This window comes from Parus major, chromosome 2, assembly GCF_001522545.3.
Source record: "Parus major isolate Abel chromosome 2, Parus_major1.1, whole genome shotgun sequence".
Taxonomy (NCBI): Eukaryota; Metazoa; Chordata; class Aves; order Passeriformes; family Paridae; genus Parus; species Parus major.
In genome coordinates this window covers 104,977,757-105,004,924 of record NC_031769.1, presented here as the reverse complement: position 1 = coordinate 105,004,924, position 27,168 = coordinate 104,977,757, and the positions used below count along the sequence as shown (strand labels likewise).

General features: G+C 38.4%; 1 protein-coding gene across 1 annotated transcript in view; it reads right to left on the bottom strand.

The window, feature by feature from the left end:
• The window catches only part of LAMA3 (laminin subunit alpha 3), a 111,507-nt gene that overhangs the window by 5,351 nt on the left and 78,988 nt on the right, over positions 1-27,168 (bottom strand). Inside the window, exons 44-73 of the mRNA XM_015652537.2 lie at positions 26,991-27,097; positions 24,251-24,301; positions 23,724-23,875; positions 23,059-23,169; positions 22,849-22,960; positions 22,109-22,276; positions 20,791-20,987; positions 19,908-20,024; positions 19,239-19,390; positions 17,796-17,937; positions 17,090-17,189; positions 16,590-16,706; positions 16,327-16,506; positions 14,383-14,525; positions 13,158-13,331; positions 11,879-12,030; positions 11,619-11,781; positions 11,010-11,143; positions 10,380-10,527; positions 9,399-9,518; positions 8,383-8,507; positions 7,914-8,034; positions 6,657-6,797; positions 5,808-5,938; positions 4,822-4,956; positions 2,530-2,674; positions 2,083-2,234; positions 1,497-1,686; positions 1,062-1,202; positions 112-271 (exon numbers count right to left, since the gene is read on the bottom strand). Of these exons, the coding sequence (XP_015508023.1) occupies positions 112-271; positions 1,062-1,202; positions 1,497-1,686; positions 2,083-2,234; positions 2,530-2,674; positions 4,822-4,956; positions 5,808-5,938; positions 6,657-6,797; positions 7,914-8,034; positions 8,383-8,507; positions 9,399-9,518; positions 10,380-10,527; positions 11,010-11,143; positions 11,619-11,781; positions 11,879-12,030; positions 13,158-13,331; positions 14,383-14,525; positions 16,327-16,506; positions 16,590-16,706; positions 17,090-17,189; positions 17,796-17,937; positions 19,239-19,390; positions 19,908-20,024; positions 20,791-20,987; positions 22,109-22,276; positions 22,849-22,960; positions 23,059-23,169; positions 23,724-23,875; positions 24,251-24,301; positions 26,991-27,097 (4,181 nt within the window). The remainder of the gene's footprint in view (positions 1-111; positions 272-1,061; positions 1,203-1,496; positions 1,687-2,082; positions 2,235-2,529; positions 2,675-4,821; positions 4,957-5,807; positions 5,939-6,656; positions 6,798-7,913; positions 8,035-8,382; positions 8,508-9,398; positions 9,519-10,379; positions 10,528-11,009; positions 11,144-11,618; positions 11,782-11,878; positions 12,031-13,157; positions 13,332-14,382; positions 14,526-16,326; positions 16,507-16,589; positions 16,707-17,089; positions 17,190-17,795; positions 17,938-19,238; positions 19,391-19,907; positions 20,025-20,790; positions 20,988-22,108; positions 22,277-22,848; positions 22,961-23,058; positions 23,170-23,723; positions 23,876-24,250; positions 24,302-26,990; positions 27,098-27,168) is intronic.

Genomic DNA, 27,168 nt, shown 5'->3' with positions numbered 1-27,168 from the left:
AGAGGAAAGATCATAGGAGGAGATAATTGGAAAACCATGTATAAACAAGTAACCCATACACCTACATGTTTCAGACATAATTCCAGACACCATAATCTCTACACATCTTACCAATGGTGATATATCCTCCTTCATTAAAGAAGTAAATCCCTGTGTCCATGGGAACATCCAGACACGGAAGTACGCCATTTTTTTGTTGAGGTGCATTCATGACTTTTCCATTCACCTTAAAATTCCTCAGGCAACCCTTGAAACTCTTCATTGGTATATTCTGAAAGCATAGTCCAAAACATGAATACTGAAGCATTATGGTTCTTTTCTTAGTAATAATACTAAACATTGGTTCTTTCAGACTGTTGGACTATAGAAAGCCAACTGGCACTAAAGGCACCTAACACCCATCTTTGATACAATGAAAAGGTATTCCAAAATTCTAAAAAAGTGCAGTAAGAGTTGGTTTTTAACATGACTTCTTCTCATAAAATGTATACTTCCCAATGATGTGTGAAAAAGACAATGCAAGAGGAATTGTGAAATCCCAAGCAGGCCTTCCCTTCCTGTTTATTTAAATGTGATTTTATTAAATACCCATGATCATTAACTGTCCCCTTTTTTAAACAGAAACCACATGTATTTCATATTAAAATCCAGTTCTACATCCATAATTTCTTAATGAGAATGATTCTTTTGCTTCTCTACTGATTATTGCTTAGTCCACTGAGGTCAGTGTTCTGCAGAAAGATAGTATTATAGTATTTCTGGAATTTAAAAAGTGACTTTGGTCTTCTCTATTTTTAAGGAATAAAAATGAAAAGAGTACATGGTTGTCATCAGTGCCTCAGCAACATATTGACAATATGGGTGCAGGTGAAGGCTGTGTGAACAGGTGAGGAAAAAGATCTGCAATGAACCACTGCAAACACCAGTCATAGGTGGCACTCACGCGATCCTTGGAAATCTCCCCCCAAGCTTTTCAGCATGGAAATCTCATGTATTATAGACTTTCCCATATAATTAGTGCAGCATGGGGAGTGTGTGTGGTGGCTGTGTCAATTATTTACCTGTTTCTTCAGTGGTGGCAGCCCTCCCACATAGACTGGTGGCTTAATGCTGATGGCAGAATTTGTTCCCAATTTTCTGTGCTGGGCCCTTAGACCATCAACGACAAGGCGGGCATTCTTCCCATCTGTGCTGAAGACCACCTTTTAAGGAGGCAAATATAACAGAATAAAAAACCCAAATGCCAATGAAAGCCACTGCAGATTTTCTCAGTGTTTAAATTAAACACCATGCTGTTGAAATCTTTAAACTGAAAATAACATCCTAATAACCATCAGTCTCAATAAGGTCTCTCAGAGACCTGTCAACCACATGAACTTTCAGGCATAGGAATTAATTTCAGATGACCAAAACTGAGTTTTTACTCTCTTAAAAAAGCAATAGGCTGTGCCTGCTGAATGCTAGTTATGCTTTCATTGTGTTTCCATACTACTTACAGTGTGCCATTGCCCATCATTGTATTTATTACTGGTTTTGACTTTGATTTGTTTTTCTGCAGAGCCAAGTGAAAAGACAAAATGTCCTTTTGAAATGTGGAGAGCCATATAAGAGTCCTCAGAGCTTTCCTCCATGAAAACTATTAATCCTCTTGATGATCGAGTCCGTACATCTACAGAAAAATGTAACCTGTAGTGGAAAGTAAGCATATTCTAGTATAAGTCTATTTTGTAAGTTCTTGTATCTTTTCTGTTCTCCAATGAAACTCAGTTTGTGAAATGCAGAATAGCATTTGGGTGGAATCACGGCATTATACATTGCATTTCTGAATGTGAATGAACTTGACATATTCAGGCTTAGGAACTGGCATTAACATGCACCGTAATTGTTTACCACATCCCATTCAATCTACTCAATTTAGGTAAACATTTGCACAGGAAAAAAAAGAAACGTGACCTTGTAGAGTCACCTTTTGTTATGGCCCAAGACACAAACACGAAGAAAATCCTTACACTCAGCACCTAAAGAGTTAAGCAGCTTTGACAATTCAAGTACCAGGAGGAGAACAAAGAACATTTTTCTTACCTGTCTGTAGGTAACAACGGAGAAAACATGTACGATATGAAACTGTTGGGGATGCTTCCAAGAAGATATGCTTCACTGCTGTCATGTAAGGGGGCTGCTATAGTGTGGTTTTCCACCTTAGCAGCTTTCAGATAATCAAGGTATTTTTCATTCTGGGCGTGTAAGAAAGAATTGCAACATTTACTATATGTGCACATAAATAGAAACATTGTAATCAACACATTTAAGAGCTCTCACCCAAGGCAGTCAACAACATTCCTAAAGGATGGAAAAGGTGTTGTCATTCTAGAGAGGTGTGGGTCTAGCATGAAACCAACACAGTGAGAACTGGCTTCAGATGTAAGATTGGAGAAAAGAACATCTCAGTCTCAGTTCTAGAAATGATGTCTGTGCAGACAAAGCCTGAGCATCAATATGGAGCAAAGATGACAGTAACAATAAGCATACCTTGAGCATCTTAAGCCTGAGAGGATTTTTAAATTCCTGCAGCATCATTGGTTCAAGGTTTTTGTATTCCTGGCAAGCTCCGAGGGATACACCAGTCTTGCCAGTATTAGCAACAAGATTTTGAACCTCAGGGAGCTGACCTGCCCTGTAGTGATGAAAGCAGTAAGTGCTGTGACTCAGCATTCCTTTTCTTTAGTGTAATCAATAACAAACATATTGGAAAACTGTTCTGCACAAAATATATTTCCCAGTGACGTGATAGTAAAGTACCAATTTTTTATTTTTCAATGAAAAATGTACATTCAATGCTGGAAATCATATTTTACCTGCTTCTGTTCATTTCTTTTTGGCTATAGAAAAACTCTGATGTTTTGTTGTAATCTTTTCTAAGCAAAGTAATTTTTTCTATTTATTTAGCTAAAAAGCTATTTAAAAAACACAAACATATATGGCCCTTTAAAAAAGAGAAAAAAAATTGCAGCAGCCTTGATTAAGATTTCTGAATCAGACTACAAAACTTTGATTGGTAATTACACATAACCAGTTTCAAATCAAGAAAATGTAACATCAGGCTTTGCTTCACTCTCTCCTTAAATAAGATGCTATAATGAGTTTTGTCAAGGGACAAAGCCCATCACAATTCCATACATACCTCTAGTATTATAACCAAATTATCAAAAAGACTGCCAAAGCAAATTTACCCTGTGTATAAAGAATAATGTTAAGTAACACTATAATTTTGTAAGTTGTACAAAGCATCTCTAATCAGTAAATTACAAAAAACCTTTACAAGAAAGCTACAAAGCTCTTTGTTTGTGGTTTTCTATGAGAAGAGTGGTAGATTTGTGAGTAGAACCTGAACTTCTTTAATGCTGGTCATTCTTCTTTCACTTAATCAGACCAGCTACAGTATTAATTCTTCATCTATTTTGGCACAAATACTTCCAAATTTGTTTTCTGATGGGAAGTTTAATACATAGGTTACTTCTTATGCCTTTCCCTGGTCTTAAAAAAATTGAGAGCCAGACACAGTTAAGGGATAAGGGGTTTTTGCCTCAGTATTTAATAAGAATCCTCATGGTGCACCACTTCCCCAAGGTGGGATGAGCCACAGTGCACACACAAGGTTGCCTATACAGTTTATAGACCTTACAAATTAGCATATCTAACAAGGATGCCCCAATGGGAAGCTTGGAGGAATGGTGTGATATTCCCCCATCTGAGGAATTCCCCCCTGGAAGGGCAGAATCTTTGTTTACAGGGTATCTTCTAGAGAGGACCTTGGTTTCTATAGATAAGCATATAGATAGCATAAGGCTTTACAGCCCCCTACTATGAGGCCTCTAGGATGTTTGGTCTCCTGGATTAACAGAATACTAGGGCTATGCCAAGTTATCAGACTTAAGGAATTACAAGTATGGATGCTAGGAGTACTGAGGATACATAGAAGGTATATAAAAGAAAAGCCAAAAAATCATCTTGGCATCACTTTATTGCCTTGTACTGCTTTAAATGAAGACATAATTTGAGAAGCCTGGTCTAGTGGAAGGTCTCCCTGCCCACTGCAGGGAGCTAAAACTAGAGGATCTTTAAAGGTGCCTTCCAACCCATCCCATTCTGTGTTTGTACAACAATCAAATAAAAATACATAATTTTTTGAAAAGTCTACACATGTATAATACTCATCAAAACTTAGCTAACACAAAGCCCCACTGGGATGTAGCTTATGACTCCTGGAATGCTTGTCTTCTAGAAATATATTTATGCATATTTCTTCTCCTAAATTTTGCCTGTAAGGTGTCTCTAATCATCAGACAAACGTGAAAAAAAGAGACAGCCCAAATCAGGCAGATAATTTCTACATATATGGTCTCAGTTGTTTATTTGTTTTGGTTCTGTCAGTAGCTTTGCTCCTTTGACTACCTGGTTCCCTGGGGAGCTATAACAATGCAATCTAGCAAATCTTTTTGGATACCTTGTTGGAACTTATCAAATTCACTCTGCAGTGTTCATTTTTTTGCTAACAGGCTACTAAACAGGTATGAAAGTTCAGAATAAATTTCCTTTACATCTGAGCAGCAGATTTAATTATAGCTGGATCCCATGTATAATATACCCGAATGGAAGAGTATTTGAGGGCAGCAAAGTTCATGAGAGCAAACTTCATGAAAGCATTCATGAAGGCTTCACACATGTAGAAGAAAAGCATTTTAGCAAAATGTAATTTTAATATAATTGAAGAAGGAGAACACGCCAAAATGCATGAAACATAATTCTTTCTAGGCCAAATACCTTTTAATAAAGACGTTTGAAATGCAACCTTCAAAATTATCTCCACCAAGTTTTATAGGTCTGTTTGATTCCTGTGAGTTTGATGAACTGGGAGAGTCAACTGCTTTTGACTCATCATCAACCATCAGATGTACTCTGAAAAAAAGTGAATGAAAATAAGCATCAAATATAAAGAAAGAGTTAGGAAACTAAATTATATAGATACATATAAAAGAACTCTTTTCCAGATGTGCTTCCTTGTTACATTGTGATTATGCTAGAGCTTCATTAGCTTACTTCTGGGACTTCTTCAGTATGTGCTTATTGACTGCTGAGAAATTGCTCTGCTTTTCCGTATTAGATAATGAGCAAGAGTTGAAGTTCATACTTCAGTCTTACAGTGAAATCCTGGTGCAATTGAAATCCATGAAAACCTCTCATTGTCAACTATGGGAAAGATTTAATTATTTGTGTCAAACTGAAGCAGACTGTAGTAAGTTATAATCACCCAAAGTTACAGCCAACCATTCAAAACTTTCCACTTCAACTAACACTTAGGTAATTTCATGCATTCCACAGCAATCAGTATGATTTAGTACCTTTTCAGTAAATTGTCTCTACTAATTTCTAATATCTGCATAACAGATCATTTTTGAAAAAACAGACACAGCATTTGCTTCTTCCCTGGACCTTTAACCACCTGTGTTATAGGGACACACATAAAGGTTATGGGAAGGGGAAGAGCTCCAAAGACTCCAAAACTCCAGCTAGACAAGCAGTCAAAACTCACACAACCTATAAAAGAAATGCATAGTAGGGTACAGCTGAAACATCACAGGTACCAGCATGCACATTCATAGAACAAAAATCTCTTTTCCCTTCATTATTTAGGTATCCTCTGCTAGAAGAGACCATTTTAAGCCATTTATAGCTAATTAGTCACACAAAATTTGGATTTCCTTTCTCCAACCACAATATATAAGAACTAGATGAAGAACTGTACTCACCTGTTGTCTGCTTTTATTACTGTCACATAATGCATTGACCCATCTTCATATTTCTTTTCCAGTTTAATTTCCTTATCTCGTATCTTTGCAGTTACAGAGCCAGGACTCAGAAAGATGGAAAGAACATCAGGCTACAGAAGAACCCCACAAAATGATCAGGTAAATAAATGAAAGAGCCTTTAGTTCTTGCTACTGCCATTAATAAGTTCTTAGTGGGCACCAGTAGGCAACAAATTTTCTTACACTAGAACTGCATTTCTCAGTCATCTAGTACCAGATGTGTAAAAAGTTCTGCATGATGAGCATAGCTTCCATTTCAAAATACCTCTGCACTCTGAATAGCAGACATTTACTTAAAACACTTGTTTATTTTTACAAAAAGCAGAGGACTCAGTTCTCCACTTCTCAAATGCCTGGTGTGCACTCACTTAGCTTCTCCAGCCAGCCAGAATGGGGTTCTATTTAAACTTCCCTGATTTCTGAGGGATCATAGCCAGAACCAATCCCTTTCCTCTGCCTGTTTGGACATGGTAACATTTCTGTGTGGGAAGAATGCCATTTATCCTTGAGAAAATTTCCAGCCAATTAAGCAACAGTTTTCTTGCTGGGATGGTGTGAGAGCTACTCTGCAGAAGTTCAAAGCTCAGTTACTCATCAAACTACTTGCTGGCCATGTGAAGAAATTGCCAGACTGCATTCCTCTGGCCTATGACATGCAAGACGCCACACTCAAAGAAGGCATTTCTTACCTTAAAATACAGGAACCTACATGAGACTTATGACACAAAGTGAAATGACTGATTCAGAGATAAAACCCATCACATATGCTAAGTTGAATGTGTTTCATACCCTTATATTGTAATTTAGGAGTGTTCCGGTTGAAGCTGTGGTCTGAAAGCCAAAGCCAACTTGGAAATCCTTGGGAAATGGGAAATCTGCTGCACTCAGGCTCAGTGTTCCGTCCTTGGAGAAAGCTGCAGATCTCACAAGCTGAAAGAGAGAAAATAATGATTTCAGTAATTTTCCTTTTAATCAGAAGGAATGACAATATGAGACAACAGCTGCCCCACTCAACATAATTGTGATCAGCTCCAGTCAAAACCAAGCATGAGGCAAACCTCAAAACCATTATTTCAGTACAGAACAGACTGTCAGAGTTGGCTTCACCAGCATTAATTATGGTCTGAGAAACTCTAAAAAGAGAGAGGAGGCTTGCTGAGAGTAATGAGCTGCTCATCTCTAGCTACTGTGGCTTTGAAAGTTTTCACATTTGGGGACACAAAACTGAGTAGCTGGAGGAATAGTTCATAAATATGAAGCTGTGCAGATGAGCTACATAACTGAAACTGTGAGTCATGGGACACCTTTTAGTACATGAGAAGTTTTACAGATACAGAGAATGAAGATTAGATCCTCTGCAAAGATAGTCTGTGAAGAAATTGCTCTGTGAAAGGTTTAGATGCCAAAAGTAAAAGAAATGAAGTGCAAACTTTCAGTGCAATGTTGTAGTAAAAAGGGCAAATGAGATCATGCACCATGCAAGCAGCAGTAAATAGAAGCAGAAATTTTCATCTCTCCATGCAGTACTAGTTAAGTCACCACTAAAATGTCATGCTGTCCCATGTTAAAAAGAACATGGCAAAACTCAAGGATGCACAGAAAAAATTTACAAAACAATCAGATGAGTGGAGTCTTAGATGACTTTGATGGAAGTCTGTTAAGATCATTTAAGACAAAAGGCTGAGAGGTCATTAAATTAGGAAGCATAAACACCTTGGCAAGAGAGAAGATACAGAGTAAGTATTAAGTATTCCAGCCTAACCAATAACAGCAACTGGAAGCCAACAAGCTTACATGGTAAATGTGAATACTTAATTGTAACCAGTATTAAATTACAGTGGACTATGTGCTGTAACAAGCTATCACAATAGGGCTGGTGTCTCTTATTTCTACATCTTCAAACCCAATCCAGGTTTTTTTACTGCTATCACATGTTTTTGCTATCACATAATTTTTGACTTCAGCAAAACATAGTGGTCCAGGATTTACAGACAAACCAGAATCTGTGAACGCCAGCAGAAGTTTTTGAGGAAATTTACTAGTTACCTTCCAGTCATCTAGACATTTCTTGCTGACACCAAAAGTCTTATCAAAAACAACAGATGCAGTGCTTGGGTTTTTCACATTCTTCATGCAGCCCCGGAATGGAGGTGTGGATATATTAAAGCTGGTTTCAGGGAGGGGAAGGAAAAAGAGTTCAGTAGCCTGGCATTTCAAAGCACACACTGCTGTAGTAACATATAAATGCTGACAATATAAGAAATAGAAAAGGAGAATGAGAGCAATCTCTCTTGTGTACACATACTCATGCTGATCAAACCCAATCTTTAGCATGAGCTCCAGCAAAAATCTCACCATTAGCCAAAAATCATGGATTATGATAATGTATTATACACTTGTTTTTTTATGTTTTACATTAGTCAATACAGAGCATGAGAGAAATTGTGTAAAGAAAGAGTTTTGATGGAGTTTCCCTAGAAAGTCTATATATTACTGTCATTTTATAGTTACTCACCGTTCCCGTAGAAAAGATGGAACTCCACCTAGGTAGTACTCAGTGAAATTGAAGACGTGTATGTTGGCTCTAATAGCAGGACTGACATACACAACTTTCTTTCTTCGGTCAAGCACCAAATTAATCTGAAATACAAAAATAATGAGAACCACTTCACTTGTCAGAAACAAAAATAATTCACCTGATTAAAAGTACCCTCACAGAGCAGGACAAGGTGATGTTTTTTTCCCCCTCCTCTTGTTTACTTGTGACTTAAATCAAGGGTAACTGCAGTGGTTCAAAGATACTTTGCAAACTTTGGGCATTTAGTCAAAGCAAGGAAAATGTTCAACTATCCAAATACAAGGTGAGGTGTTATTTTCACCTGAAAGATAGCCCTAAGAACAGACCTCACCTAAGATTCAGATATTGTCTTGTCTTTGCAGCTGAAGATTCAGAAACTGCTGCCTGATACAAAAACTAAGTCAGTCAGGCTGAAGGTTACTTGATGCAGTAGAGTATAAAGATTCCTTACAGCATAACCTGCAGCTTACAGTATTTGGTTGGAAATGTATTAAGGGGAAAAGGGAGAACTAACCAACAAGGAAATCAAAGGTTTTTAACAATGCCTTTATGATTTTACTCTGGTAGTGCTACAAAAGAGCTGGACTGAAGCTAAGGAGACAAGAAACAACAAAGACTGCAGAAGAGTAATCTCTATAAAGATCAGCCCACCCTGAAGAAATAAACCCTTAGGTGGTGGAAACGTGAACTGAATGCAAATAATTGCAATGTACACAGCTATCCTTATATAAAGCATTGCTCTGACAAAATTCTTTCCTTTAGTGGTTTCACTGTTAAAACTGAACTATTCGCATTAAAGCAGGACAAGAGAAAGATTAATTTTCACATCTCCAAACTAGTCCCCAGTGACTTGATTTCCTCACACAAAACTCCAGTAAACTTTACAACAGGAGAGCTTCAGTTAATATGTATTTTTACGAATAATGATCCCTTGATTCTTTAAAATTACATACTTGTTGGTATGTTCCATCATTTACAGTTTCTTTGGCTTCTATTTCTTTTGGAGGTTCAGAGTTAAGTTTGTATCTAAAAACTGTATGACCATTTTTAATGAGCACACTGATGAACTGATCCTGCAATAAAAAAAACCAAAAACACAAAACAAAACACCAACACAATTAAACTGCCACAATTTCAGATGTATATTTCACTGTCATATGAATAATTTTAATGAAGCTATCTAGTTGCTTTAAGAAAGCTTTTCAGGGAAAGGACAACACAAGGCCTAAAAATTATACTAATCCATCATAATTACTTTAATCTGCTATAAACAGATCTGGTATCAGCTCCAGATATTCTCCAAATCTCTAAAAGACTTTGTGTCATTTCAAATGTCTACTGACTTTTTACAGCATTGAAAAATTATCTAGAATATGTCCCAGTGATTGCAAATATGCCTACAAGATTACTAGATAAGTAGCAGCATTATGGTTTCGAGCATCTTTATATAGGCATAAGTCATCATATCACTTCCTATATTCTTTCTTACTCTGTTTCCACACATATCTAGATTTGGGAAGAGTGGATTTCCAATTTTAGAGGATTTCAATATTCCAACATTGGTCTGATTCCAATTACATTCCTCCTTTCCTGCCCCCAGATGTGAATTCTCTTCATGGCCTAATGAAGGAGCTTCTTGGAATGTTTTTTTACTCAGCCTTGACAAAGTGAGTATTTGACAACCACTGAATCACTGAATATCTCAAGCTGGAAGGGACCCATAAGACCAACTCACTGTTTCTTGCACAACTACCTAAGACTAAACCATATGGCATTAAACATACTGCAGAATCTACTCGTTTTCCACATAGATGAAAACAACACTTTTAAGACATTTCCTTACAGTTATTACTATATCTAACATGTTCCTTAATAAGCAAGATTTTTAAGATGTTCTTCCACTACAAAACAAAGAGAAGTATTCCACACATTACCCCATTTGCTGCAAAAAACACGATGCCTTCATCTGCAGTTGTCTCAATTGTCTGCTCATATCGTACTCGTTCGGCACTTCTTTCTCTTGCTGTGACACTGGCATAACCAGTGCCCTCAAAATAGCTTTGATCAGTCTCCTCTTTATACCTGTAATAATTCAATGTCACAGGTGTGAACATAGGACATATTCTACCATGTGGACTTACTCCATTATAATTTTTAAAAAGCTTAAGTTAAAGCATTTGGTATGGGGCCAAATTCTGATTTAAGCCAAGGACAGAGAAAACCTTCCACTGGTTTCTACCAGATTCCCAAATGGTCTTTAGGGAGGAAATCATCAATGACTGACTTTTTTGAACTTAATGTAATATTTACTTTCTAAAGTAGATGAACACATTAGTCTACAAATTGTGTCTGAATTTTACAACACTTAAATTTAAACAGATTGAGATGGCCATGGACATGAATCACGTCACAACCAAGGATTTTCTCTAAGAAATGTAATAATGACCAAGTTAGAAAAAAACGCCAATTTAGCTACAGTGGTTATACTTCTGGATTTGAACAGACAAGAATTCATAACAAAAAAAATCACAGAACTGTGAAACACTCCTGTGTTCATATCAGACCTTCTGCAGGGTTGCACTTCAGTGGTGTTGAGATTAAAAGTCCTCTTGAAGTTGTAAAGGCTGATAATATGCTCATTTAGGCTGTTTAATTCAATGCAGCCTTCATAACGAGGATAGTTGAGATTTCGTGGAGGCTGCAAAACAGTGTCATTAAAACCATTTTATCAACATTAGATAACAAATTTTTACATTGCTATCTAACTGCTAAGCCTTACTGCAAATATTATGATACACAATACGACATTCCAGATATGTAAAAAAATATACTACATGCTTGTATATAATATCCAAACCGTCTGATACAACCCTAGGTGTACTGCAGCACAATTTGAAGTGGAGTCACGTGGATTTGGAATTCAGCAGGGCTAGACAGGTTTAATGCTTTCCCAGGCAAGTGAAACATCATCATGCTCTCCCTCTTTGAATCTAGAATGCCACAGGTCAGGCAGATTTTGCTGGAAGTAGAATCTCCTTGCATGTAATCTATTCCTACTGATATAGATAAACTTTTACACATGCTTTTGAAAGACTGCTACCTCCAATCTTTACTTGTAAGAACAATGGTATGATTAACATAAAATCTCTTTAAAACACTAAGAAACTCTGTACCCTAAAATCTGGTGGGTATCCTCCAACATAAAAGACGACACTGCTGGGATCAAGATTGAGGAGCATGTCACTGTCTCCGCTGCTTGTACTCCTAGGGCTTTCATAATCTGGAGAAATTGATGTTGCTGCTTTGATGTACTTCAGCTTTGCATACTGGTAAATCCTAAAACAAAATGGACAGGCAGAATTTGACATCACAGTAATAAAAGATGTTTTTAACAGTTTTTCAAGAAGATTGGTGTACCCTGTGGGTCTTATACCTTTCAAATGTAATTTGATCCATAACAGATTCCTCAGTGTTGCTTTGAGTCACCAATGACTGCACTCTCACTTCCCCATCACCACCTCCCAGGTTATAGACACAAGTAAGGTAACCATCTTTCACAGCCATACCAATGTAGTCCTTGGAAGCCTAAAAATAGCAAAGCAAATAATAATTAATAAATGATTAATTGTAATGAAGGTACAATACAGCAGCACCTCCTCAGAGACATCATCATGCTGTGCATGAGTCATAAGAAATCCACCCACCTAATGATGAGAATTAAGTTTATCAGTTCTGGGAAGAAAAAATTGTAATCCTGTATGTTGCACTGATTCAATGCATATAGTTATAAATTAACTAAGAAGTCATGTATGGATTTTTGTTTTTGTAACAACAGTATCTAAAATATTTTTCTCATTTGTAACATCTCCCAGCTAAAGCTATGAAAACGTGACACCTAAAGAATTAGACTCAACATCTGTGACATAAATAAGATGTTCAGAAGAACAATCAATGAAGGACAATGGTTCCTACTGAGGTGACTGGGAGCAGTCATTTTCCCCCAAAAAATCACATTTTATTTATTTAAGATACTGTGTTCAAAAGCAACCATTAAAATTCTTCCAATAAATGTCCTGGCTAGTTATTCAGAGGAGAAAAAGATGAAATCCAGTGTAGAACAAGTACCTCTAAACACCTTTCTGTGTAGGCACAAGGATCACTACAGATACAGCTGCTGTCAAATAACAAGACTAGAAACCACATGCAGGAATTTTTAAAATGTTTGATGATAATTGAGCAAACCTGAATGCACAAGCAGGCCTGCATTATTCTGCATATTCAGAAGACAAAAAATTAAGAGCTGAGGGGCTGAATTTTAAAACTGAAATGATCACTTTTATTTTAAACCAACAGAGAAACTCAGTGACATATTGTGAAAAGAGTCAAAGCTCTGAGGCAGGAGCTGGGCTATGTTTGTGCTGACTGGTGCAGAAACTGATGGGTCTGATAAGAATGTGTGATGGTATCCATGATGGAGAAGTAACTTCCAAAGGAGCAAAAGAGCAAAGCATCAAAGGACAAGGCTCAGCCACTTGTTAGTTACTTTGCTAGGGAAGGAATGAACAAAACACTTCTTCCACCACTTAAAGGCCATTTTAAAGAAATAGGCCAACAATAGCTACAGACTTCAGTCAGAACAGATCACTTCCCATCCTTTTCTCAAAACATGATGTCTGTTCTAAAAATGAGATTAAATATCAAAATATACCTACATCTTTATTACCCAGGTACAGGACAAACCTATTTGCCCTCTGGTGAGTTTCTGATGTTTGCCGAGGTCTTTGGATAAATAAGGAAAGTGAAGTATAGCCCTTTAGATCTTCAAGGTTGCTTGGAGGTCGAACCTCTACACCAGAGCTGCCATTGAACCTCATAGGAATAGCAACCTGTTAAGAAAACCAAAGTCCAGCGCTTTACAATTAACTATTGCTACTACTCCTGTTTCACTGGTCTGTTTAATTACAAAGTAACCCATTACACATCCTAGTCATGTTTCAGCCATTAATTACCACAGATTTGAACTCCTGGATCCTACCAAACAAAATAATTAGGAAACAGACTGGATAATGCAGTAGAGTCTGCATTGTCAACACTTAACACAGCACTTTTTTGTTCCAGACATCAATTAATCAACCCTTACTGTTACCTTCAATAAACGGACAGGGAAGGATGTGCCCTGCAGCTCTGAAGAGCAAGTCCGTGAATTATTTAGATGTCTACAAACACATGCTGGTGCTTCACTCAGCTGGACTTGACTGTCTGTTGGGAATTACAATGCACCTCTGATATTATAAAGACACATCCTAACACAGCTAAATACACCATGATCACTGATTCTTCTTATTCACTGTAACTCTAGGCTATTTGTGATGATCTCAGGGAAGCTTCTTAGTGCCTGAGATCCACTATAGCTTCAGCAACTACAGCAGTTGCTTAAATGAGAAAGGGCAGTTTATTAAGGTTCCAGTAGCCAATTTCTAAGATCTTGGAGCAGCTGGAGTAACCAGAGCACAGGGCTGCACAACTTGCAGCTGCGTATGTGTATTTGGCAGTGTCAGCTTTCAATTAACCACGCATGGGTGGAGAGCCCTGTCTCAAAGCAGCAGAGCCAACTCTGTCCCAGCCACCAAAGCCACCCCATTGTACATGGAAGGCAAGAGGCTGCTGTACAGATCAGCATTACAGAGATGCCTGGGGAAATAAAAACTAATGGGAGAAAGATGCAGCAGGATGCTACTGCCTCCTGGCATTTTTATGTATGAATTATTATGCTTCCCATCACTACAGTTACTTCAGTTGCTGGGTAGTGCTGTTCAATTAAATTTATATATGGTCTTTCACACACATTTAAATAAAATGATTTAGAAACAGGAGCAAGAGTACTGTTGTGTATCCAAACCACTGAGGTCAAGCATGATTGCAATGCTCAGGACAGACCTTATTTGCAGCATCTCTTGCCTGCTGAATCAGCTCTCTTATGCGATCTATGTTCTCAGAGATGTTGCTTATTGGCATCAGCTGCTGGTTGATACTCTTGATCTTGCTGAACAGATCTGGAAGTTGGTTTGTCAAATTTTTTACTGCAATGAAAGAAAGTAAATCATTGATATTAAAAAGGAGGAGGAAAACAAGATGCAAAAATATGGTATCACTACACGATTATTGGAAAAGCAGTGGACAGGGTTATGACAAAACATTTTTGACTGGTCCTACAATATTAGGAAACTCTCATTAAAAGGAACAGTTTATACAGAGGTTATTGTACTCCTGAAATTTGCAGTAGGAGTACAAAGGAATTTGCAGAAGCAGTCAGAATCAGCACTACCAAAAATGTTTTAGGTAAAGGTCCAGAAAAAAGTATTAAATAGAACAGGTTCTCTGACATTATTACCCAGTAGCTGTGGATGCTAGGGGAGAATGAGGATAAAGGACAGCAAATAGGACTCAGGCTTGTAGCATCTCCTACTGCCTCTATCAGAGAGTGAATAATGGAGTAGACAGGCTGGCCTGAGTAGGGCATGAATTATATTCTTGTGTCAAGGTTGCTAATCAGCACCATTTAGGAGGGAGTCTTACAGTATCTGGCCAGGTTTATTTCTGAGAAAGGAAAATATTATGAGAATTTCAACTTTCATTATAATAGGAAACAATTTTTCATCTGTGACTGCAAAAAGCCAAAACCAAAACAAAAAACCCACTCTGAAAATATTTTCAGACTTTAACCCTATGATGCCAAAGGCAAATAAAATGAAATCCACACCTTTTGTTTTCCTAAATGTGACTTATAAACCAGTTTTGTAATTGCAGGGATGACTTAAAACCCTGCAATACCATACAGGACTAGCTCTTGTATTTGTATTATTTAAAATGTTTTGCTCTTATTTGACTTTATCAGACAAAGCTGCTGAAAACGTAAAATGAAGTTGTTTGGGAATGTGATTGTCCCTTATTTTGTATTCAGCACAGGCTCTATGCAATCCTTTTCACCTAATTTCAGCTAACAGACATGTAGCCTAATTGTCTAGGGCTGTTCTCTAGCCAATGTAGTAGAAAAGTCACATAATCACAGAGTAGCTGAGTTTGGAAGGAAGCTCTGGAGGTCACAATGTCCAACCTCTGTGTTCAAGCAGGGCCAGCTATGCCCACTGCCCAGAACTGTGTCTAGGCAGGCTTCTGAATATTCCCAAGGATGGAGACCACAAAACTTCCCTGGACAACTTGTGCCAGTACTCAGTCACCCTCACAGTAAAATAATTGTTCAATAACATGTTCAGAAGGAATCTCCTGTGCTTCAACCTTTTGCCCCAAGGGCACATTGCTGGTTCATCTTCAACTTTGCACCCACCAAGATCCCCAGATCCTTTTCTACAGTTTTTTCCAGCTTGGCCACCCGCTCAGCTTATACTGGTATGTGGGTTTATTTCTCTTCAGGTGTAGGACTTCTCCTTGCTGGACTTCATGAGGTTCCTGGCAGTTTATTTCCACAGCCTGTTGAGGTTTGTCTGGATGTCAGCACAACCCTCTGATGTATTCCAGTTTAGTGTGAGGAGCAGACATGCTGAGGCACACTCTGCCTGATCATCCAGATCATTAATAAGGATGCTGAAGAAGATCATACCCAGTATTGACCCCTGAGATCCCCCATTAGTCACTGGTCTCTAAATCTTCAGCAACCAGTCATGGCACTAGCTTTTAATACACACCACAGAATGGCCTGAGTCACTTTCTGAAGTGCCTGTCCCTTTCTACTGGCCACAAAAGAAGTTCAGAATACTAGCTTAGGGTAGGTGCCTAACTTTTGAATGATTAAAGCTTCTGCTGCAAAACTGGCCATGTTCACCCTACAGTGATTTGGCAGGTCCCACACAACACCTGCAATACCTGAATTGTTTGCCTCCATCAATGCTTTATTGAAGCCGGCACTCTGTGTGCTTCCATAGTTACTCTTAATTCTTTCCACTTCGGCTTCAATTGGGACCAGTTCACCCAACACACTGTTGGTGACAGAGTTGGCATTTTCTGCCATGTTCCTTGCACTGGTGATGATACTGTCAATGTCACCTGAAACAAACAGAAATGAACACAGAGATTCTTATAGTAACAGATGAAAGGGGCAGGCCAGAATTGTTTGCTAAGTAACAAACCTCTGTTTATCCCATTGAGATTGTTTTGAGCAGTGACAAGATCAATTTTCAGTGCATCTGTCTTTCCATCAGCGACATCAAGTCTTTGCTTTAGGTCATCGAGGTTTGAACCAATAGCTGCAAAACAGTGAAAGCCCCATGAGAATTTTAAGGAAAAATATAATTCTTCTTTTGGACAGATGGTGTTGCAGAACTTGTCTACATTCTTACACAGCTCATGCTGCCACTGAGCATAGAGCCCACTGTAAAACAGGTACAAGGCAAAGGATTTGCTGGACAGGAGGACTGCAAAGGTGTATAGCATAGCAGAAGCAGGAAATCTATTTTCTTGCCTTTTTGCCATGGGAAATAACCATCACAAAAAATCCCACTGTAATGGAACTATCTTTTTTTTTGTTGAACAAGTACTGAAGAGCCTGACTGAGATGTGAAAATTTGTGGTTCAAAGAAAGCTTCTCACAGTGTGTCAACATTTCTAGTACCACCTTCTTTCTTAGTACCTTGCAATGTCCTTTTAGTCTCCTGTGCTTGATCCATGAGTGTACTGCTCTCAGTTTTTAACCTTGCAGCTTTTCCTGATAGGTCTTCTCTCTTCACAGTCTGATAATAGAAGCATGGTACTGTAAGATCACTTGATATTTACATTAAAATTTAAAGAGAAAAAGAGAAAGCCTAATCCGTTTAAAGACCCCCCCCCCCAACTCTACAAAGGCAGACATCTCATCTGAAGAACATCATTTTTAGCAACAACTACCAAGGTTAATTTAAGCACACTACAACCTTGGTCTTTAGTAAGCTTCAGATAGATTTTAGGGCATTAGGAGGAAATTACTAGCATATAGCTGTTGGATGTTATGTCTCCACTGAAGAGCTTCTGGGTTATTAGTAGTGCAGAGTAAAAGATAATACCTGAGATCACCTGCAGTGATTATCAGGCTTGCCTTGTAAGATCTCTTTATTTTGCACTGAAAGCAGTCAGTATTCTGATTGGGCACTCCAATCAGAAAGGCAGCAATTGGCCTGGTTAGTGCTGAGCCAAGACTAATTAATCAGTGTACAGAACAGCAACTCATATAAAAGGCTGCAGAAAAATAAAGCATGCCAAGACCCACAGGTGCTTGATTTTGGGGCCTCGGAGATAGTTCAAGAAAATAAAACTCCAGTTGTAACACATTTACCATCATTCAGCCAATAACTAATACTTACAGATAAAGCTGAGTCAGCTGCTTTCCCAGCTTGGTTGGCTGCCTCCTCTGCTGCTTTGATGGCACTAATAATATTGTCATAGGCAGTAGAAGCTTCCACAGCACAGCCCACCAACTCATCCTTCCTGGCACTGTTCTTTATTCTGTGGGAAACAGGGAAAAATGCAGCCTTCTGCCAAGGCTGTGAGACAGATTCCGAACAGATCTGAACTCTATTTTCTAAGTAACGCCAATAGAGAAAATGTTTTTCAATTAAATCTGTAAATTCATTCTACAAAAATATAAAATTTGGAGATAGACCAACATGGAAAGACTCTTTAGAAGACAGGATAAGTTCAGGTGTGTGGAAAAGCACAGCTGTGAGACTCCAAAGCAGCCTTCAAATAATTAAGACAGCGAGAATTCACCAAAGCATATGGTCAATAATAAGGCACCTCAATCACAGCCCTCCAAATACAATTCAGTTAAAAGGAATTCAGAGAACTGTACATGTGAGATCATTGAGCAACTAACTACAAGACCTTTTGTTTTTTCCCCAAGAACCAGCACAGCACCTCTGGAATCAGAAACAACAGACATAAAATCTCTTCTACCCACTCCCTGTGAACTATACAACTGTCTAGTATTAGCTGCCTTGAATTTGTGAGTGCCTTCTTAAGCGAAAAAAATCACACTGAAAACCCAGGAAAAAAAAAAAAAGGGTTTTTTTACCCAAGAATTTTCTAGCCACGTTAGGTATTTGGAATTTAACTTTCTGAGACTTTCTAGTTGGTGCAATGACCAAATACGAAAAATTTGCACAGGGAAAAATAAATCTGGATTTCACTCTTTTTTTCATTCTGTTCTGATGTATCCCAGAAGGCCTCCAAAACCCCTCTCATAATTTCAATGCAAAGTACAAATAATGGAGAGAGAAACACTTGATTTCTATCAAGTTTTATAGTATTTTTGCCTTCCTAGAAGATTCTTTGAAAGATGAGAAAACTAGAGGAGGTCTTTTCCTCCATAGTGCTTAGCAGGCATGTCTGAAGGCTGCCAAGACAGCATTTATTCCAATTATTTGCCTCACTTCTTTAATATCATAAAAGCATCCCTGAGTACGAGTACCTGAAATAACTCTACAAAAATTATGCTAAACATCTTCCCACTCCGTACATGAGGATTTTCCCTTGCTAGTAAGATGTTAATGAAGTGTTAGTACAGTAGTATAAAATAGTATTATGTGAGTTCACACTCCTGGGGGGAAAAAATCAGGGAAAATACAGGAAGGTCTGTTTTCTGGAGAAAAAGAAAATTTCCATACATCACGAAGAAGCAGAAAGTGACCACCAACTTAATTTCTCTCTAGCTTTGCAAAAGGTTATAAAAGCAAGTGAAATTACAGACCATTACAACCACAGATGTTCTGTACATAAATTACTCATTTACAGGAATGGCAACATACTCTTCCAGTTGTTTTGCCAAATCTTGCAAAGATTTGGCGTGTTCTTCGGCCCTCACCACCAGTGGTTCTTTGCTTGCTGATGAGAGATTTGCCACTTTTTCATTCATATCCTTCCTTGCTCCATCCAGCTGAGCAGCCAGGCTTTCATATTCCTACAGTTTTAAAAAGATCTAATTTTATTTGTATTTGTACATGTTTCATTTTGTCCATGTCTACTGCAGTGTTACACATACCTTGCACCTGAGGAGACCAAAGGGGAAAACATTCCCTTCCAACTTACTCTGCAGGTTACTGGAAACAACTAGCAGCCAACACATTATGCTTCCAGACCCATTACATAAAAGCTGAGTCAGAGCAAAGACCCTTCTAGCCTAGTATCTTGCCTAACAGTGGCTAAAAGCAATCAACCAAAACAAAATACAAAAATAGCACAATTGATACTTCTCACAGATGTTCTCCCAAACCTGATTATCTACAGCTCAGTGTCTTCCTCAGACACATCAGAACCCTCAACAAGGTTTTCTTACAGAAACCTGTGCAGGCAGGCAGACTCCTTTTGCATCCAGGATGGGCTGTGAGACTCTTTCTTGACTGGCTCAATGACAGATAACCCTCATCTCCAACAAGCTATTGGGGGTCTTAGCCCTCTCTTAAGGTGGTAAACTTTACCTCTTTGCTCTCTTGCAACAATCCAAGTGCACTCTTAGCTTGTGTCAGGGAAGATCGGGCCGAGCTCAGAATATTCAAGACACCATTCTGTTGCACGTTTGCGTTTGCAATCCGTTTCTGAGGAAAAATGAGAAGTTGAACAACATGTGATTGAGTTAAGGGTCAGGAAAAGCCATATGAAACCAAAATTTAAAAAATTAAACAGAACAAAACAACAAACCCAAACCTAATCTAGCTGGCAGTAGTATTTACCAAAGGTACAGTCACATTTTTTTTCTTAAATATGGACATGAGTGTGCTAAACCAGTGATACATTTCAGCAAGATCACAATTAAGAAAATGTGTCCTGCAGTACATACTTATTCCTTGTACTATTTTACCAGCACTAAAACTCAAACACTGTTCAGTAATAACAGCTGTTCCTTGTCCTGATGAGACCTCAGAAGCTGTTCTGTAGAACATTAATCCCAAAAAATTTAACACTATTGCAAACATTTTCACTCCCATCTTTCATGGCTGTTACAGCTAAATACTTTGAAGAACTTACTAAAGTACTAGGAAAAGTATATCAGCACCAGAAATCTGGTCTAGCAAAGGAAACAAAAGCACTAGTAGCAGCTGGAAAGAAGTGCTGGGAAGAAACTCTCCTTCCCTGCTCTCATCAGGGTTATGTCCTGGTCACACTGTTCTGGTCACACAAAGAGGCCATAAGCAGCAGTACACTACATTTATACCTGTCCATAGACACATCAGAATATGGAAAGAAACCCTGAAGAAAGTCTAAAGAATTAGCACTGCTTGGCTTTGTGAGGTCAAAAGCAGCAACCAAAACCACTTCTTATCTTCTGAGGTTTAATTTTTTTCTCCCAAAACCAAATGTTACCTTAATGTCTTCTAACAGAACTGTGTTGTCTCTGTTTAAGCCTTCAGCCTGCTTGATTTGTCCTGCTGCATCATTCAGAGCTTCACGGAGGTCAGTGATTTTGGATTCATATTCATTCAGTGCATCCCTCACAACTTTAATAAGCCCACGATTTTCTTGCTGGTACTTTTGTAGTTCATTCTTAACACGTGCCAGCACTGCAGTATCAGGACCAGAAAGAAATGTTTTATTCAGAGAAGAAGGGAATGAACAAACTTCATTAAAAAGGGCTTGACATTTAGGTTTATAAAGCTGTACTTGTGTGAAATGAGCATCTACTGCAATGCTAATTTCAGTGCTACTATAGCAAAGATACTATTCAGCATCTCGCTGGATCAAATCTGCTCACTAGTTTGTTACTGCAGACACAGTGCACACATAAATGTTCTCTTAATTAAGTAAGGACGAGACTGATCTGAAAACACAAATTTTCTTTTTTATATGGAAATAACATCATTTCATCAACAATTTCATCTACAATGTAGACATCCACAACTGTGCTAGTTATCAAAGGAGAGATATGAGCACATTTAATTTCAAAGAATACAGGAACACAAAAGATGTCAATCACGCTCTTAAGCATGCCCATTTCACTGCCCACAAAATAAGATACAGAAGGGTCACACAGAGGTAGGTATCAATGTTCAAGGTTGATGGAAATTAACTCCATATGGGCTCACTCAAATGTCACTCATATGGGCTTTCACATTTTTCCACTATACCCTTGGTTAGGAGATAAGGCTACAACTTTTCTCGATGTCTCCAGTGTCTGGAATCAAGTTTCTGAATGTCCCAGTCAAACACTTGCAGAGAACATGACAGAGAATACAGCTAGAGCAACTAGAACTCCTGAACTTCCTCATCCTTGTATGACCTAGCCCTTGGACTACTCTAGCAGCTTCTGAAAACATGTTGTTAAATTAAACATGCAATTCCTCCAAAATAACTCTATGTACCATTGCCTATCTCTTACAATACACAGAAGCATTGCATAGGTGTATTAGGATTGGCTACATCTTTATTTTACTGAGATTGATCTAGTTGCAAAAGAAGGATCTACTAGGTTTCTTCCCCAACTCAACCCATTTTCTCCCATACCACACTAAAAATGCCTTTAAATCCCCTCCAGAACAACCACTTTCCTGTTGACTAACAACAACTACAAATCTCAGGTATACACTGCAAAAGGCTGCTCCCTCTACTCCAACCCAATCAATAATTGTTCAGATTTAAGACTGATCTTTCTAGAAAGTCAGAAGCTGAGAGAACAAGCACTTACACTGCTGAGCTTCTCTTTGCTCCTTCTCTGCCTCAGCTTGAAGCTGGCCGAAGTTGCGGTTCCGCATCTCTGTCATCATGCGCTGAGCTTCGGCCAGTTCTTCAGAGGCATCTCCCAGGGGCAGGTTGTTACCCTCTGCATTTGTACCTGCTATCTGTTCCAAGAGTGCTGGAAAAAAGCACTGCCAAAGTTAAAACCAGGATGTGCTTAAGCCTATTTAAAATGCTCAAATGACGGGGACGACATATTTTCTGAGATGGATCGGCTTCATTAACAAATTCATGCTTTTTTTTTCCTTAATGAAGCACATCCATTTTGCATTAATTCTATTAAGATGTAAAGTATCCCATGACACACAACCAGAGACAGTGAGATGGCACCGGCCTTAAAATTTGTCCCAAATGACCAAGTTCACAGCAGTAATTTTAAGCTTCTAGCTTTAAAGAACCCATGATAACAACCCAGAGCAGTTGACTTGAGTTAGGATAGTTAGACTTGAGTCAGGATAGTCAAATTTTTTGCTTAAAATGTCTCTGTAGTGGAGCTTCTCTGTCCCTTTTCACTTCATAGGGAAGGTAGAGTGCTAAACTAACATTATATATTAGATTTCTAATAGGAAGAGTGAATTCTACAGCTGAATTCTGATTTATGAAGTTGTTTTCTTATGTGTAATTAAGAATATTGTAAATAACCTGAAAAGATATTATAAAACAAAGCATGAGTTAGAAATTACTTTTTACCTTGTATATTTTTGACCACGATTTGTATTTGTGAAACTAAATCCTTTCCTTTCTGATGAGTTTGACCAAAATTGTTATATAATCTCTCAGCTTCTTTGTAGTTCATTTCAGCCTAGCAAGGGAAAAAATTATTAGATTAAAAGTATCTGGATAAAGCATGCTAATACATAGTCAGGAGATGTATACTTTTAAATTGATTTGATAATTCACCTTTTCCTGGAGAGCATTTAAATCGCGATCTAGTTTAATGAATTCTGTCTCCAACTCATCTGCCTTTGAACCTTGATTATGAACAACAGAACGGTAGTTGCTCAGTAAGACCTGAAAAGAAAGGAAAAAAAATCCAATAAATCACCCACTGCACAGCAAACAAAAAGCAAAAAAAAAAACCAAAAAACCAAAAAACAAAACCCACTGGATTAAATTTTTACCCAGGGTAAATAAAAGCAGAATTACTGATACGAAAACTGAACAATTCCTTCCCAAAACTTCCAGGTTTTTATCTGTGATTATAGCAACTGCCATTCCAACCAAAAAAGTTTTTTAGAATGTATTTTGGTAATGGCAAGTGGAATGTTGCAGATTTTCAGTAATGCAGAGACATGAAGTGCTTGAAAAAGACAGCTAGAGGGACACCTCAGAGGTCTAACTTCCAAGGTGAGCAGTCCTTATAAAAAGAAGAGATACTGATTCTGTTTCAGAGCATGACATGGAAACCACATCTACCTTCTAACAGGTGAAGCTCAGTGCTGCCAGCATCTGGTATTTGGATCCATGTATTTCTTCTTGCAAGTGACAAAACTATAGCAAATGTTCCTGGGCTCATTGCCTATCCACTTAATCTGAAATCCACTCTTCTGTTTCTGTGTGCCTACCTTTAAGTCCTTGATGCGTGTTTCCAGGTCTCTCATCTGCTCCAGAGTGTGGGTACTTGCATGGACATTTTGCAGCTGAGACTTGATGAGCTGAAGCTCGTCACCTATTGTGCTCAAATCCTTCAGCAGTGTAATCACACAGCTATCACAGGCTGGAGACAGCAGTGGAAATCAATACATATCATTGATATTTAGCACAGAGAACATTTCACTGAATGCATTAGTAATGGTGGAAAATCTTTGAAGCTTGTCACCTGGTGCTGCCTGAAGAATAAAGGCAACAACAAAGCCTCCAGCATTAAGGAAAGTGACTTAAGTCAGAAGTAAAAAGGAGGTCCCATTTACACCTGACTAGACAAGCACTTCTTTAATCATTTTTCCAAGTATTTGGTTGAATGTTTGCTTTTAAAACATTCATTACAGGATATCTCAGTCCTTTTTAAACTATGTCACCCTTAAAAGAGTCACCAGTACATAGTCAGAGCCAGCTGAAAGTAATCCAAGTGCAGTTCTATTTTATCACTTACAGTCACAATCTTCATTGGGATCCACATCTTTTGGCTCATTATTGAAACATTCTGAAATCACAAGATTGTCATTAGTAACCAAAGTCTTCTTATGGAAATACTACTGCATTTTTTCCCTCACTTTTCATGTCTGTCAGCTATTAAAACATGATGTTGCCTTTTCATAAATCCATACCCACCACTGTGAATGAGCTGAAATGTTCATAAGGCTTGAGCATGCCAAAACATTTAACTCCCACTAATGCTTTGCTGAAAGCAACACCTTTTCCATCCCTCAAAGGAAACCTACTGTAATCCCACAATAGATGCTATCTGGATAGGAGCAGGAGACCCTCTCACACCAAGTGTGCCAAATGCATTGCTAGAATTTGCCTAGAATAACACCACCAGGACTGGAGACAAGATCATATTGTTAAAGCACTTTACCCAGGACATAGGTTCAAATCCCTTTATCTACTTTAGTATCCAAGTTCAAACCACAGGTTCTGATTCCCCAAAGAATTCCTCACCCACAAGGAACTGAGAAATATTTATGGCCACCCTTCATGCCTGTCACAGCTTGCAAGATTAAGGCATTAATCAAGCTTGAGAGAAATCTACAGTGTGTGCCTGGATGGAGGCACTGTACCTAAGACAAGGCATGCAGCTTGGATCATGAACTCATGTCGTATGTAACAAACATTATCCTCAGACTTGCCAACAAGCCAACACAGGTGACTTCCTGTCCAATGCACTCTTTTGTTTGGTTTCTACAAACCCTGTTATAAGAAGCTGAACAGTCTCCAGGTGCTTGTGGAGTAACATCCTAGGATCCCAACTTCTAGGATGCAGGAGAGGAACTGGCTCCTAAAAATGCCATCATATAGGACAGGAATCTCCCCATCTTGATGCCCAAGTTCCTTTTACAGGCCTGGTCCCACTGCTAAGCTCTCATCTCATCTTGAAAATTAAAAAGGCCATGCATCTTGGTCAAAAATTGAACCTGATGATCTTGGAAATCTTTTCCAACCTTAATGATTCTTTTACTCTAATGGAAAAGGATGCACTCAGTATAGGCTGCCACTGTCAAGAGTCAACAACAGCTTGCAACTTGTGAGAGGATACAGTGATAAAATTGGACCTGAACTTTACCAGCAGCATGAAACAGCCTGGAACAAACTGTCTAGCTGTGCCATTTCCTTTGGCACTTGCACATTAAGTCATCAGGAAGCTAAACAGGATTGGTAGTGATCGCTGCTGCCAAAAGGAGACAAATCATAATATATTTTTAAGAGAATGAAGGAAATTCCTCTGAGATTCAAATATCCATGCAGTTCTGCCATTGTGTAGTTCAGCTAATAGCTGGCACATTTCAGCTGTCACTGTGAAGTACCAATTAAATAAAACTATTATTACAGCTTGTGCACCAACAACATCAGCCAAGAAGTGGTGAAGTGCTGGCCAAGTGCCGAACATCATGCAAAAGGAACCTGCTAGAACATGCTGTACCAATGATCACAGAGGGGTTTATTCCTAATACAGAGAAAGAGATCAGGCTGATCAGGATGGGTAGTTGGAGGAAAACAAACTGGTTTGTTGAATATTGCCCTGTGGATTAGTTTGTCCTAGCAAACTCTTGCTTCAAAAAAGAAAGGAATGATAAAACATCTAACTAGATCTGGTTGGATCTGTTCCACACAAGGTATAATAGAGATGTATTATTTCAATGATGAAATATGAAATGAGAACAAGCTATTGAAAAATGACACCAGCTGCCAACAGCAGTTCACATCACTTGCTGTTTTCCTAATTTCTGTGGCCAAAGAAAGACAATGGGTTCCTTGCAGTTTCTAGACTGCAGGATGAACAGCAGTGCAGAGGAATTAAGAGTATAGAAATATTTGGAGTTATTAGTTGGAAATTTCACTAGCATATGACTAATAAAATCTGTCTATAGGGAAGGAAAAGTGAAATTTTATTGGTGAACGAAAATATGGGAGAATCAAGGACATTTCAGGATCAGTGGCCTGTGTGTTTCTGAATATAGAGAAGTATCCCAAAGGACAGAGGTGAATTGAGGTAAAGACACTCTAAGGAATGTAAGATCAGGCCCTTTACTTCAGAATTCTAATAGATAATGCAAACATATGTCCATGGAATTCTGTAAGAGCTTTCTAGTAGTGAAGTACACGTGTGACTGATTCTGGGAAATCATGGATGTTTTAGCTAGAAAAGCAGTGCAGCATGATTTACAAAAGAGCCTCCTGACTCAGGTTCTAACTTTCACTGTAAATGCAGACAGCTTGGATACCTAAGATGGCAGTGCCTGATGCAGACTCTGAACGTTTCACTGAACTGTGCCAAATACATTTTAAAAAGGCATATTGAGGATGCTCGGTTTCCTAAATCCATAACACAGACTGCCAGGATATAATTTAACCCTGTCAGCAAAGGAACCATGATATATTTAAAAACACTGCCATGAAACAAAAACAAAATAAAGTCAGCAGTATTTATGAAGGGAAATACAGGACAAAGCCGTTTAGAAGGGTTAACCTGATGAGTCAGGACAGCCCTTCTATTACTACTGTGTTTTGTTTTAGGAAATCTTACATTTTGTAAAAAATTATCTACATTTCTTGTAAGTCTAGATATTTCCTTCAGTTCAGCTTATCCAAGTACCTTCCTGCTTTGCTTCCCAAAGAGAAAACAATGCTCCCTTCCATTCAGAACAATGCTCCATTCACAGGCCCTCACGTACCTCCAGTCAGGTGGTCACAGCTAGCCAGCTGTCCATTATTATTACAGTTACATTCCTGACAGAAGCCTCCATAGTTTTGTGGATTTCCAAAATATCCAGGAGCACAGCTAGATAAACAGATACAAGCATTTTTTATTAAATAGTTGAAGCAAATTTTGTGAAATATACTTTCCCTTGA